The sequence below is a fragment of the Ammodytes marinus genome (assembly GCF_949987685.1).
Source record: "Ammodytes marinus genome assembly, chromosome: 6".
Lineage (NCBI taxonomy): Eukaryota > Metazoa > Chordata > Actinopteri > Uranoscopiformes > Ammodytidae > Ammodytes > Ammodytes marinus.
Genome location: NC_137235.1, coordinates 30225181 through 30236982, shown reverse-complemented (window position 1 = coordinate 30236982; position 11802 = coordinate 30225181). Strand labels below are relative to the sequence as shown.

Below are 11802 nucleotides of genomic sequence, written 5' to 3'. Positions count from 1 at the left end.
AAGTCTGATATTTAGCTTTTAAATGGCAAGAAGTATTTTGGGAAATATAGATGTTACGTTAAAATAGGATGTTTTGTTGGTTTTTTCAAAGAAATGTTTCTAAGTTGTAAGACATTGACTTTGGGATAAGCCTGACTTAGCTACAAAAGGGTATATTAAGTTGTGACTGACATGCAAGTAAGCAGATGACCAAACCTTCATTTCAGGTTGAACTATTCCTTTAATAGTGATGCCCCTTTTACATAAATACCAGACCTCTGAGCTTACAGCCAACGCTGTTACGGCAAAAAGTACACGTTTTCATTTTTTTTTTTTTCATTCTTGCAAAGCTTCCTGTGCAGTACGATGAATATGGGTATGGTGGTGAAATAAGTGTGGTTACATATATATATATAAGTACATTATGAGAATACAAGTGTGGTATGAAGTACAACTGGGAACAGCATGATGCAAACAAGGAGTGAGGTATAAATACAGCCATGTATTGCCATAGGCTTCAGCTGACTTACGAGGACCAATCAAGAAATTCCACTTGTTCCAAGTTTTGCCGCACAGGGTAGAAAGTGAAACACGGCTTTTCATATCACTACAAATCTGGTAGTGAAAGTCTATGAGCTAGGAATTTGGATTATTCCTCTACAAAATGTTTCTACACAGAATCAAAATAAATGAAATGTTAATATAACATTTTTGATGTCAACTTTTAGTTTTGAATAACCACATATTTGGTTAAAATATTACCTTTAACTAGCAGGGGTTAGTTTTTCTACATATGTACACACTACCAGCAAGGATATGTCTATTTACAAGTGGGTAGCAGCATTTTAGAAACCATGGCTGATAGAAACCACTACTCGGAAAATGAAAAATCAGCCAAGCCGTTGAGAAGTTTTGGAAGATTCTTTTTTTTTGTGTGTAATTGAAGAATCCCCAAAGGAATTACCTCATTATGTTTCAAAGTAACAACTTCTGAAACATTGTTAGCCAAATAGAATTCATAGGGTTGAGTCCAGCTGAGCGCTATTCAGAGGCAGCGAGGGAGAATGAGAGACGGGACGGAAAAGTTGGGAAAAAAAAGAAGAAGACATAAATGAATCGGGGAAGACTGCACATGTGTCTGTTCTGACTCCCTGCAGTGACTTAGTGAGTCAAGAGACTGGACGACAATGTGCACCACTGACATGTAACAGTGACGTGTGCGCAGACCTGAAATCAGTTCAAAAACAACGACTGCGGCTGCGTGTGTTCTGGTGATGACAATGAGAGTGTCTTTAAGTGTGTGGCGTTTTAAAGGTGCACTGGCGCACACGGACCAGCAGGAGGGGCTGAGTGGCTCTAGAGGGCGGTGAGGCGGCCGGTGAGCGCAGCCTGGAGCTCAGAGGGGAGGAAGACTCCCAGCTCTGTGATGATGCCTCCTGTGATCAGCTGGTGAGGGGTCACATCGAACGCCGGGTTCCACACCTCGATACCTGCAGGGAAAACAGTGAACAATGAGAGACACGCTTAAGCATCAAGGTCAACGATACTCTGAAATCAGTGGTTCCAAACCTTGTCATCCGTTTACCTGTACGTACTGTGTGTGTGCGCCGAAAAAGGGAAATCCAGTCTTAAATAATACACAGCCTTAGCTCTGTAAACTGGTATGTTGCCAGCGACCCCATTTATTTACATACCAGTTTACAGAGCCTAGGATGTGTATTAACACCAGATTTGCACACACAGTACAGAATGGTAATAGTGTGAGGAGATATTCACCGATTTTGACTCCACCTTCAAGAACTAAGCACTGCACACTATATTTAGTATGGTCCCCCCAAGTTCTGGATGCTCCTGAGAAACATTCTTTATCTTTTGTCTGTTTGTTTATTGTACTCTCATCTCTTTTGTTGTTATTTTTCTTATTGATTGGGTTATTTTAACCTGTGAAAGGGCCAAAAGATGGAAACTAGCCACTGGCTATAATCTTGCAATCTTGACAATTCTAAACTTCACAACTTTTAGCTAAACATCGCCACCGTTTACCCGCTAATATATCTTAGTATTAAAACCATTTACACATGAGTATCAGCTGCATACTGTATATTAAGCCCCTGAAAGGTTTAAACTGTCAAGTATTCCACAAGAAAATATCAATGATTAAAGAAATGTTGTTAATGTGTCCGTGGAATGTATCCCAGTACTACTCATCTCAGAATTAAACTGCAAACTCAGGTTGGGAACAGCCTGTCTGTCACTCACCAACTTTATGATCTAAAAACAGGTCCAAAATAAAATGAAACGGCTCTAGTGTAGTTTCTAGTAAATGACTCACAGGTCTAAATGGTGAATTTGTTGAACCGTAGATTAATCAACATTGCGGCTTGATGAGTATTAACAGCAGCTGGACTGGGTAGTGGGCTTCACTCTAAATAAACTAAGCACCTTTGTTTATTGTAATGAAAGAACATGCCATCCAGTGCAGCTCTCGCTGATATGATTTTAAGAGTTTTCCTAATAAACTGTATCAGGCTTTTGGGGATTACAATTTAATACTCGTCAGTAGAATCAGTTTATTGCTGGGTTGAGCTGCTCTAATGGGATTGGCCAACGATAAAAAAAAAAAAAATCTAAAATAATGCCAGCCTTATTGGCTTGTTCTTTAAAATGCTGTTTATGGCATAGGCACTAGAGAAGAGAGTGGAAGAGAGAGGGAAACACAATGTACAAGCACACATCCTCCTCTCCAGGGGCCACTGGGCTCATTAAATGAATGTGCTTTAATTAGTGGGACGTCACCGGGCCCCCCCTCTGCTCCAACAACGTAATTAGAGATCAAATGACTCCATTCCCCTCAACCTCACCTAAAACACACCTCAAGTGTCAGCTCTTATGGACTAAGACTTAAATGTCTGTAAAGGCTCAGGACCGTCTCCTTGTGAAAACCTGCAAAGTGATTGTCTAAGTCTGCCACATTTCACAGCATTGCAACGTTAAAAAAACAATGGCAGGGCGACCCCTGATGGCTGAGGGACCATGTCATGCAACAACTCTAGTTAGAATCTGGCCTGGGAACCTTGTTTTACATCATTCAACATCTCTTTGGTCACTCATACGGTCACTCAGTGCGTTTACAATTTACATGCAGACTCATAATCGGGTAAATAAATGAATAAGACTTCAACAGGACTTGTAAAATGCATGTAAACACATTTATCCGATCTACTTCACAAACAAATCAGCATATTAACGGACAAGCGAAGTCGGATAAGAACACCTAGATAACTTGTGGCTCTATAACCAAAGGGCTACAGTGCTACCTAGCATAGTGGAGACAGCCATGCATCGGACATTTATCGAATATTTTAAAAGGCCATGTATACTCATACAAGTGACTCGGTCAGTTCGAGTGGAAAGTTCGGTATATGTGATAATCCAATCCAGTTATCACTTGGAAACTAACTAAGGAAAGACAGCAGCAAGTACTTCATGAAATCGGAGCCTCACAGTTCACTGGCCACAAAAGTGTCCTGTACAGATAATATGAGTTCCCCATATGGCGTTTGGAGCAGGTGCACCAGCTTCTTTCACTCTGGATTAACACTGAATGTGACGTCAATTAAAGTCTGAGTTTTCTACTACTTAGGGCTTAGTGTGAACGCTGGAACTGGTCCCCCCTCATCCATCTCTCCAAGCCTGGTGCTTTAAAGGGCGCACTCACACTACACAGTCAAACTGTGCAGGTGCTGGCCAGGCTTTGACCAGTGGGGAAGGAGCGCTGAGCAGAATCAACAGGGCCAAGTGTGAGTGTGCCTCTTAGTCACTCCTTTTCTCAACTCATCGTTTTAGAACTTGAAAAAATATGTTTTAACCCCCCCCCAACACGAACCCTCCCCAGCCCTCTCCTCTTACCCGCGGCCGCGATGGGGATTCCGTTTATGCTGGTGAGTTCCTCGGGCGGGCGCACCTCGATGACGATGTCCCTGCCGCTCTCCAGGCTCAGGTCGCACGACGTGCTGGGTGCGGCCACATAGAAAGGAATCCCATGATGCTTTGCGGAGATGGCCAGCTGGTACGTGCCCACCTTGTTGGCCGTGTCACCGTTGGCAACCACCCTGTCTGCACCCACCACCACAGCTGAGAGGGGCCACAACGCCACAGACGTAAAGTTAGTTTGTAGAAGAGAAAAAATAAATTAAAAAAAGGGACAAAAGTTTGAATTAAGAGAGACATTGATATACCTCACACGGTCACAGAGACACAGACACAGACACAGACACACACACACACACACACACACACACACACACACACACACACACAAACAGACACACACACACACACACCTGTTATATTCATTTCTCTCATGGTGAGGGCTGCCATGCTGTCTGTAATAAGTGTAGCAGGGATTCCCTCTGCTACAGCCTCGTATGCCGTCAGTCTGGAGCCCTGGTTGTAGGGCCTGGTCTCTGTGCAGTACACGCGCTTCAGCCGGCCCAGAGTGTGGAGGCTTCGCACCACGCCTACGCACAAACACGCGTCACGTCATTATTATTACCATCACACTGTCCTAAATATTTGAACAATCACCCCCCCCCCCGTTCTCTCCTCCCCCCCATGGCTCCGGGCTCTCACCCAGGGCGGTCCCGTATCCAGCGGTGGCCAGGGAGCCGGTGTTGCAGTGTGTGAGGATGGTCACGGGATCCCTCGGGACGCCAGACAGGATGTGCTGGGCGCCGTAGTTACCGATCTTCCTGTTGTCATTGACGTCACGCTCCAGCATTTCTTCAATCCAGGCAATTACACTGTAGGAGAGGGAGGAGGGTGGGGGGGGGGGATTTAGAAGGGGCTTCGTCTGCCACATTGGGCCTTATAACATGTCCATCATGTCAGCGGTTACTATATGCCTACAGATTTATTTTTCATCTGAATATATTCTCCACTTCTCCTCATTCATAATCTGTTTTATCATGTTTGCTTTAAGTTGTTTTTTTCACCTGTTACATATAAAGCATATGTAACATAGGTGCCCTGTTATATTGCCTGTAGCAGTGTTATATAGAGGAACCGTAATTACTGGAGACATCTGCTCTGCTGCTCTGTGATTGCTATCTTCAAGAGATTTTTCTTTCCCCCTAAATATAAAATCTGCATTCCTCTCATTGAACTTAGTTGAATGATCATTATTTGAGGAAACGTGAGGGCAGGGATGGCTGTGGCGTGGAGTCGAGTGTATGGCTGACTGTAACTGATACCAGCAGAAACACTGACTTTTATCATGACGTTGACAGATAGCAAAGTGCACTCACTGTCAGGATTGGTCGAGTGTGGCCAATACCCGATCAGCTTTTTAAAAAAAGCTCAGTATCTGAGCCGATTTCAATCCACAGTATTGGAACAGTGCCTCTCTTACTAAAATGTGCTGCATCGTATAGTGTAAGATGACAACCGCTATCCACCTGGATCCTATTTGTGCATCAACACCAACTCCTAACAGCTCTCCTAACACTTCACACGTGTCTCTCTCCTGCCTGTAAAAATAACACTGACAACTGACTGATCTGCATCCACACTTTACTTTAGTATTACCACGATTGAATTCCTTCGTGATTTTTCTCTACTGGGATCCCTTACTCTGTCGACTCTCCCTGAGATTTCTCAATTTTTTTTTGTTTTTTTACTGGGAGTTTATTCTCAGCCGAGCTAATGTAATGGAATGTAAAGCCCTCTAAGGCAAATGTCTATTTGTGATTTTGGGCTATACAAATAAAACTGATTTGATTTGATACTACACCTTACACAAAGATGTTCTATAGTAGCTAACACAGGAAAAGCACAAGTTCAGATGGCTTCATTCATTTGACAGTAAGTTTTCACTCAGTGCGTTTACATGCAGACTCATAATCGGGTAAATAAACGAATACGACTTCAACAGGACTTGTAAACTGCATGTAAGCACCTTTATCCGATCTACTTCACACACATATCGGCACATAAACGGACAAGCGAAGTCGGATAAGAACACCAAGATAACTCGTTCATAGTCGGCTTTCTCTCTGCATGTATACAGGGATCGGACATCGCATATCGGAGTTTGTGTTTGCTCGAGGATTTCACAAGGAAGTGGAAGGAGACGACGCAAAAAAAGTGTAGGGTTGTTGCCAGAAGGGAGCCGGACGTGGCTCTATAACCACTTGTTGAAAGGGCTACAGCGCCACCTAGCATAGTGGAGACAGCCATGCATCGGACATTTATCCGATTACTGAAAGGCCATATATACTCAGACAAGTAACACGGTCCGTTCGAGTGTCTAGTTCGGTATATGTCTTAATCTAATCTAAGACATATACTGATGTGACGGAGCAGACGACATATGCTCACTGTTTGCAGACACACTCACCCCTTGCCTCAGAGCTGCCCTGTGGAGTTGTCTTGTAAACAACTCAAGTTTATTTTAGCAAAACACAGTTTGTAACCGTGAGGCTCAACAAATGTTTTTCAAATGCAAAGTTATTTCAGTCCTCATTAAAACGCCTCCAAAGCCGTTTGTTTCTGTCAAGTATGAAGCCAGCATTGTTAACGTCCATGTTTACTTTCTAACAGCCTGCTTCTCTGCCTCTGCTGTGTGTGTGTGTGTGTTTGTGTGTGTGTGTGTGTGTGTGTGTTTTCAGTTACATTAGTGGGAAACCATTGGGAGAAAAAGCGCTGGCTTACCATTACTCAACGTGTAATAACATGGATCCATAGCGCTACGACTGATAAACACCTCCACAGGCACCCTATAACTAACTCATTGGACTGCCACACACATGGGCTAGCTGCTAGCAAATTAAAAGTCAGGAGAAATGTCAAGATTTTGGTCATAGGTGATCTGTATAAGGAAGAAAAATGGAAAAATAAAAAGATAATGTATTGCTTCTCTGAACAAAAGGCCCATGTTAACCTACTTCAAAAACCCTTGGGGGTTAAATTGCACTCCAAATTGACCATGTTTGTCACCATTGATGATAAAAAACTAATCATTCATCCTGTCCATCTTGGCCCTGAAGAGATCCCTCCGTGAAGAGATTTAAGTCTACGGGTTGAGGACAACATCCGACAGTCTTTGTTCTGTGCAAAGCCAAAGCTAAGATGAGGCTTCAGCCCTCGGTGGTAAACAAATCATAGTTAATCTCTTTTATAATGCAAAAATGAAATTCTGCAATATGTGCCAGACATAAAGAAAAATCGAAAAAGAAAAAAAATAGGTTTCTCTCTCACGGTGCAATAAGAACAAAGGATAAATGAAGTCGTATATACAATAAATACATTCTAAACTGTTTTAAAGTGAAGGTAACAACCTAATGGTATAGAAACATAAAGAAATAATGCACAATATACAGGAAAGTAAATCATTGAAAATGTACAATATAAAAGAGGACATAATGTGCAGACTGGGTATAGACAAACAAGTGTAAAAGACACTGGTGAAAGTGAAAAAGTGTCACCGAGTGTCTTTTATAAAGTGTGTAGCCCAGCCCACCTTTCTCTCAGCGGCCCCGGGTTCTTCTCCATGCTCTCGTTCTCTGCAAACTCCATGAGCTCGCGGGCGGCTCGGCCCATGTTGACGGCAGTGGGCCGGGCTGAGGTCAGGTGACACAGAGACTCTCTGATGAAGGTGACTGGGTCTTCTCCCCCGGCGCCCGCCCTCAGCTCTACAGCCAGGCTGAGGCAGCCCACGATGGCTATGGCCGGAGCACCCCTCACCTGGAGGAGGAGGAGAGTTTAGTTTAGTTTTTATTTGTGCAGATAAACAAGATTAAAATGGCAAAAAGATTAACATAGACATACAATAAATGCACGGGTGGGACAAAAGAAACCCAGAGGGGCTTATAAAAAGGATGCCCACCCAACATTAAAATACAATAAGGTAAGGTAAAGAAATAAAGTCAAAGAAAAAAGACAAACAAAAATAAAATGAAAAGAGGTCAACATCACATCATTCATAATTGGTTTCTATGCTAACCTCTTAAACAGCTCTCTTCCCTATTTTTTTTAAAATGTATTATTATTCTCTGTACCTCAGTGATTCCCAAAACTGAGACTCTCACCAAAGCCAAATAGCTCATTCAGACATCTTGATGTGAGAGTTAAATGAAGGTGTCTGGAAGTAACTCGCTCATTTAGGTTGTTTCAAAAGCTTTGTGTTACCACCACTTCCCAGCATGCTAGCATAACAGGATCGACACCTTACCTGTACGACTGGATATGCATGTTTTAAGGGTCATACCAAAATCTCTGCTGGGGCAAGGCATGGAACTCGTTGGAGCTTGTCAGGCAGTGCTTAATAATGGGCAAGTCTATTATGAGCTGCGGAGCCATGCTAATCAGTCACAGCCTCAAGGAACTCTAGACCTAGAATAATCAATACACCTAGACCAATCAGAAAAGAATTCTGAGTCAGAAAATAGCGCTCGTTATCCATTCATCAACATTTTTTTTTACAATTATTCTTTAGGGGTGCCAGGATACAATTGAGGGGATAGCACCCCTAAAAAGGGGGCTTAAATCGCCCCCATTTTAAAATGAATATGCTGGTCCCCTGCTCTACATCACTTGCAGGTGGGTGAGATCACTGAGCCAGAAGTTTGTCACCACAGCTTTGACTGAAATCAAATAATCTTTCTTGGAGTCATTTCTCGCTCTGCCATTAGTGTGTTATCATGACATCACCACCCTGCTTATGGTACATTCCTTCACTCTGAGATAGGGCTGCACAATATATCGAATTTTCATCGCGATGACGATATTGGCTTCCCACGATGACGTGTACATGAATGTGCGATATTTTAAATGTGTGCTCAGCTGCGAAGCAAATCAATCCCTCCCCAAACCACTCGCTGATCATGTGCCTGTTCATGCTCCAACCTGGCAACCCCAGGTTCCCCGAGAGCTGTCAATCAAAGTCCAGTGGCTCCGCCCCCAAAGTGTGAACAATTTTCTGCCCGCATAGACAGAAAGCACTCCAAGAGCCGCGCGAAGAAGCAAGCTGCTGCTGCTTATCGCGCGAGCGAGAGCAGACATCTGCGCTTGTGAAATCACATACATCCCCTTGTTAGTCTCTTTTTTTGTGTGGGACCGGATTTATAACCCATTATTACATGACACTTTGCCAGGTCTGTTATCCAGCCAGACAGACCGCTGTCAAGAGTATAATGTATAGCGAACGGGTCACCTAAGGACCTACGTCATAGTTTTGATGGATAGACGTCCACAAACAGGGCTACTCGTTCAGAAAACAATGGAATACTTTTTCAACACGTCTTTGCATGTATCAGGAGAGCAGGGAACACAGGAGTCATGGTTAATGTCCGACAGGACTCCAGCAAGACGACGTGAGTACGTTTTGCTTCAGGCTGCAGCCCGCCATGTAAATGTTCGGCAGTCATTTTCTCCGTGAATTGTTATAGATTTTGGGGAATAATGCTTTGTTAGCTAGATGGAGCTCTGGTTAAGCATGTTGGCTAACAGCTGAGCCGGAGCCTTCAGTCAGCTGAAGCAGTCTAGCTGGGCGAGTAGACTATTCCACCGTTGCTAGTTCGTATCCTTGGTCGTTCCTATTTGCTGGCGTATTGAACTACGTTTTCATTACATAAGAACCTAGTGGGTTTGCAATGACTATTCCAGTTATTAGACAAGCTCCCAGGGTTGCTAATAACTCCATACAGTCAGTGCCTCAGCGTACACACGACCTGAAGCGAAGATGAAACCTCGCGTTGGGAGTAAAGGCATGAGAGGCAGCAACATTTAACTAACGTGTTGTTGAGTGTTACCTGCCACTTCCCGTCTCCGTCCTTTCAAATTAAATTCCGACATAGTAGAGCCATATAGGTTGTGATTTATTTTGACAGGGCGCAGCTCATAATATACTTATTTTAGTTATACATTGTGGGCACAATTTTATTTAGTTCAAAATCAAGTTTTATACACATCCATCATGCAGGTACAATGAATGGAGTAAAATATTTTATATTTTTGCTTTTAGGAGATGCAATGAGGTCAGGTGAGGAAACAAAGATGTGTTATTCAACAGAAATGTAGCACAAGGAAAAGTTAAAGCAGTGCTCTGTTGATTTGATTTTGAGTAAAGTTTTGGTGCAATATTTTGATTTATATTTTCTTTGTGGAAATGCATTGACTTCAGGTAAATATTTATTATATTTATGCAAATATATGTACATTATCAGTAATATTGCATAGCCGATCACATGGATATGAAAGCGCTGTTATGTTTACGTGACAATCCAATAAAAATATTTTACTCGCTACAATTACTGAATAATCGTGGTAAAATATCGTGATATCAATATTGACCAAAATAATCGTGATAATCATTTTGGGCAATATCGTGCAGCCCTACTCTGAGACACACACACACACACACACACACACACACACACACACACACACACACACACACACACACACACACACACACACACACACACACACACACACACACACACACACACACACACACACACACACACACACACACACACACACAGAGAGAGGGAGGATCAAACGTGTGTGTATCTGGGAAGACAAAAGAGTGAAATATCTGCTCATCCCTATTAAGCGAACGTGTGAAAATGTTACAGGCTGAACTTGGTACAACATGCAACTATCCGACCACCTCTCTCTATCTCAGGCTCTCTATCTTCGGGTATTCGGAGGGAGACATGAGCTGGCGGTGTCACTGAGTGCAGCACAAGACCAAAACGCGAACATAAAAAAAAAGAAAAAAGAAAGAAACCGTGGCAAAGGTCATTAATAATTCATCAATAATCTTCCCCCCAAAGAAAGAGAAAGAGGAGGAGGGGGAATATTTCATGGGTTGGGTGTGTGTGTGTGTGTGTGTGTGTGTGTGTAGATGCCTAGTTGTGTCGCGCTTGCACATGATAATGGGAAAACTACATAAAAAAAGGACGCTTTTGTGGGGGGTGGGGGCGGACAATCGGGGAGTTGTGGGTGGCCCTAGGGTGCTGCAGGTGTATCCCAAAACAAAAATACAGACCGATATTACAGTGGGAACACAAAGCAACACATGCATGCAGCGACTGGAACACAAAAGACCCAAAAAGAAGAAAAAATTATTCAAATAAATAAACAAAAATAATGCACGACGGGAATAAACGGGAGAGAATATACAGCGCCCGTAGTACCTTCATGGACTTGATGGCCTCGTAAGCGTCCTGCACAGAGCGGATCTCCTCGTAGACCGTCTGGTGTGGCAGCAGCAGCTGGTTGAGGGTCTGCAGAGAGCCAGCCCGGTAGCGGATCGCTTCCAGCGTCATGACCGAACAGATGAGGCGGGATAGCGGGGAGAAAGAAAGACGGATGGACCGGTTGCGGGCGGGTGCGCTAACACGCACTCGCTAACAGCTTCTCTCTCACACACTCACTTTCACTCTCTTCTTTCTGTCTTTCTCTGTGCGGATACACGTTGGAGTGACCGCGGCCTGGTTGTCGGCAGTCCGTCTCAAATAGGCAGATAAGTGTAGCAGGGTGGAGGTGGGACGGAGCAGAGAGGGGGAAAGGGTCTGCCCGTGTTGAATGGGAGGATGAGAGAAAGGGGGAGAGAAGGGATGGAAACCTTCACACACTGACAGACAAGCAGGGAGGCAAGGCAGACATGGAACCACGTGTTCAGTCGAGCAGGAAACTCTCGCCTTCTCCGTGTCCACCAAAGTCTCGCGCGAGTTGTCCACCGCTATAAAGACTCCCCTCTCCCGTCTCTGTGCACCATCCCCATCCCCCCACTCGTCTTTCCCCTCTTTGTCAGGG

General features: G+C 43.7%; 1 protein-coding gene across 1 annotated transcript; it reads right to left on the bottom strand.

The window, feature by feature from the left end:
* Positions 1 to 11611, bottom strand: mri1 (methylthioribose-1-phosphate isomerase 1). Its single transcript, XM_080029972.1, has 6 exons — positions 11181 to 11611; positions 7499 to 7722; positions 4612 to 4781; positions 4323 to 4499; positions 3889 to 4113; positions 1 to 1469 (listed from the first exon to the last, which is right to left on the bottom strand). The coding sequence occupies exons 1-6, from the start codon at positions 11310 to 11312 to the stop codon at positions 1336 to 1338; spliced, it is 1062 nt and encodes a 353-aa protein (XP_079886098.1). The 5' UTR covers positions 11313 to 11611; the 3' UTR covers positions 1 to 1335.
* Between the last annotated feature and the right edge of the window lie 191 nt (positions 11612 to 11802).

Excerpts from the sequence above, each read along its gene's own strand:
- mri1 (XM_080029972.1), bottom strand. The coding sequence starts at position 11,312 with ATGACGCTGGAAGCGATCCGCTACCGGGCTGGCTCTCTGCAGACCCTC. Across the intron at positions 4,782-7,498 it reads CCGGGGCCGCTGAGAGAAAG|TGTAATTGCCTGGATTGAAG; the intron begins GTGGGCTGGGCT and ends CCTCTCCTACAG. Across the intron at positions 4,500-4,611 it reads TGGATACGGGACCGCCCTGG|GCGTGGTGCGAAGCCTCCAC; the intron begins GTGAGAGCCCGG and ends GTTTGTGCGTAG.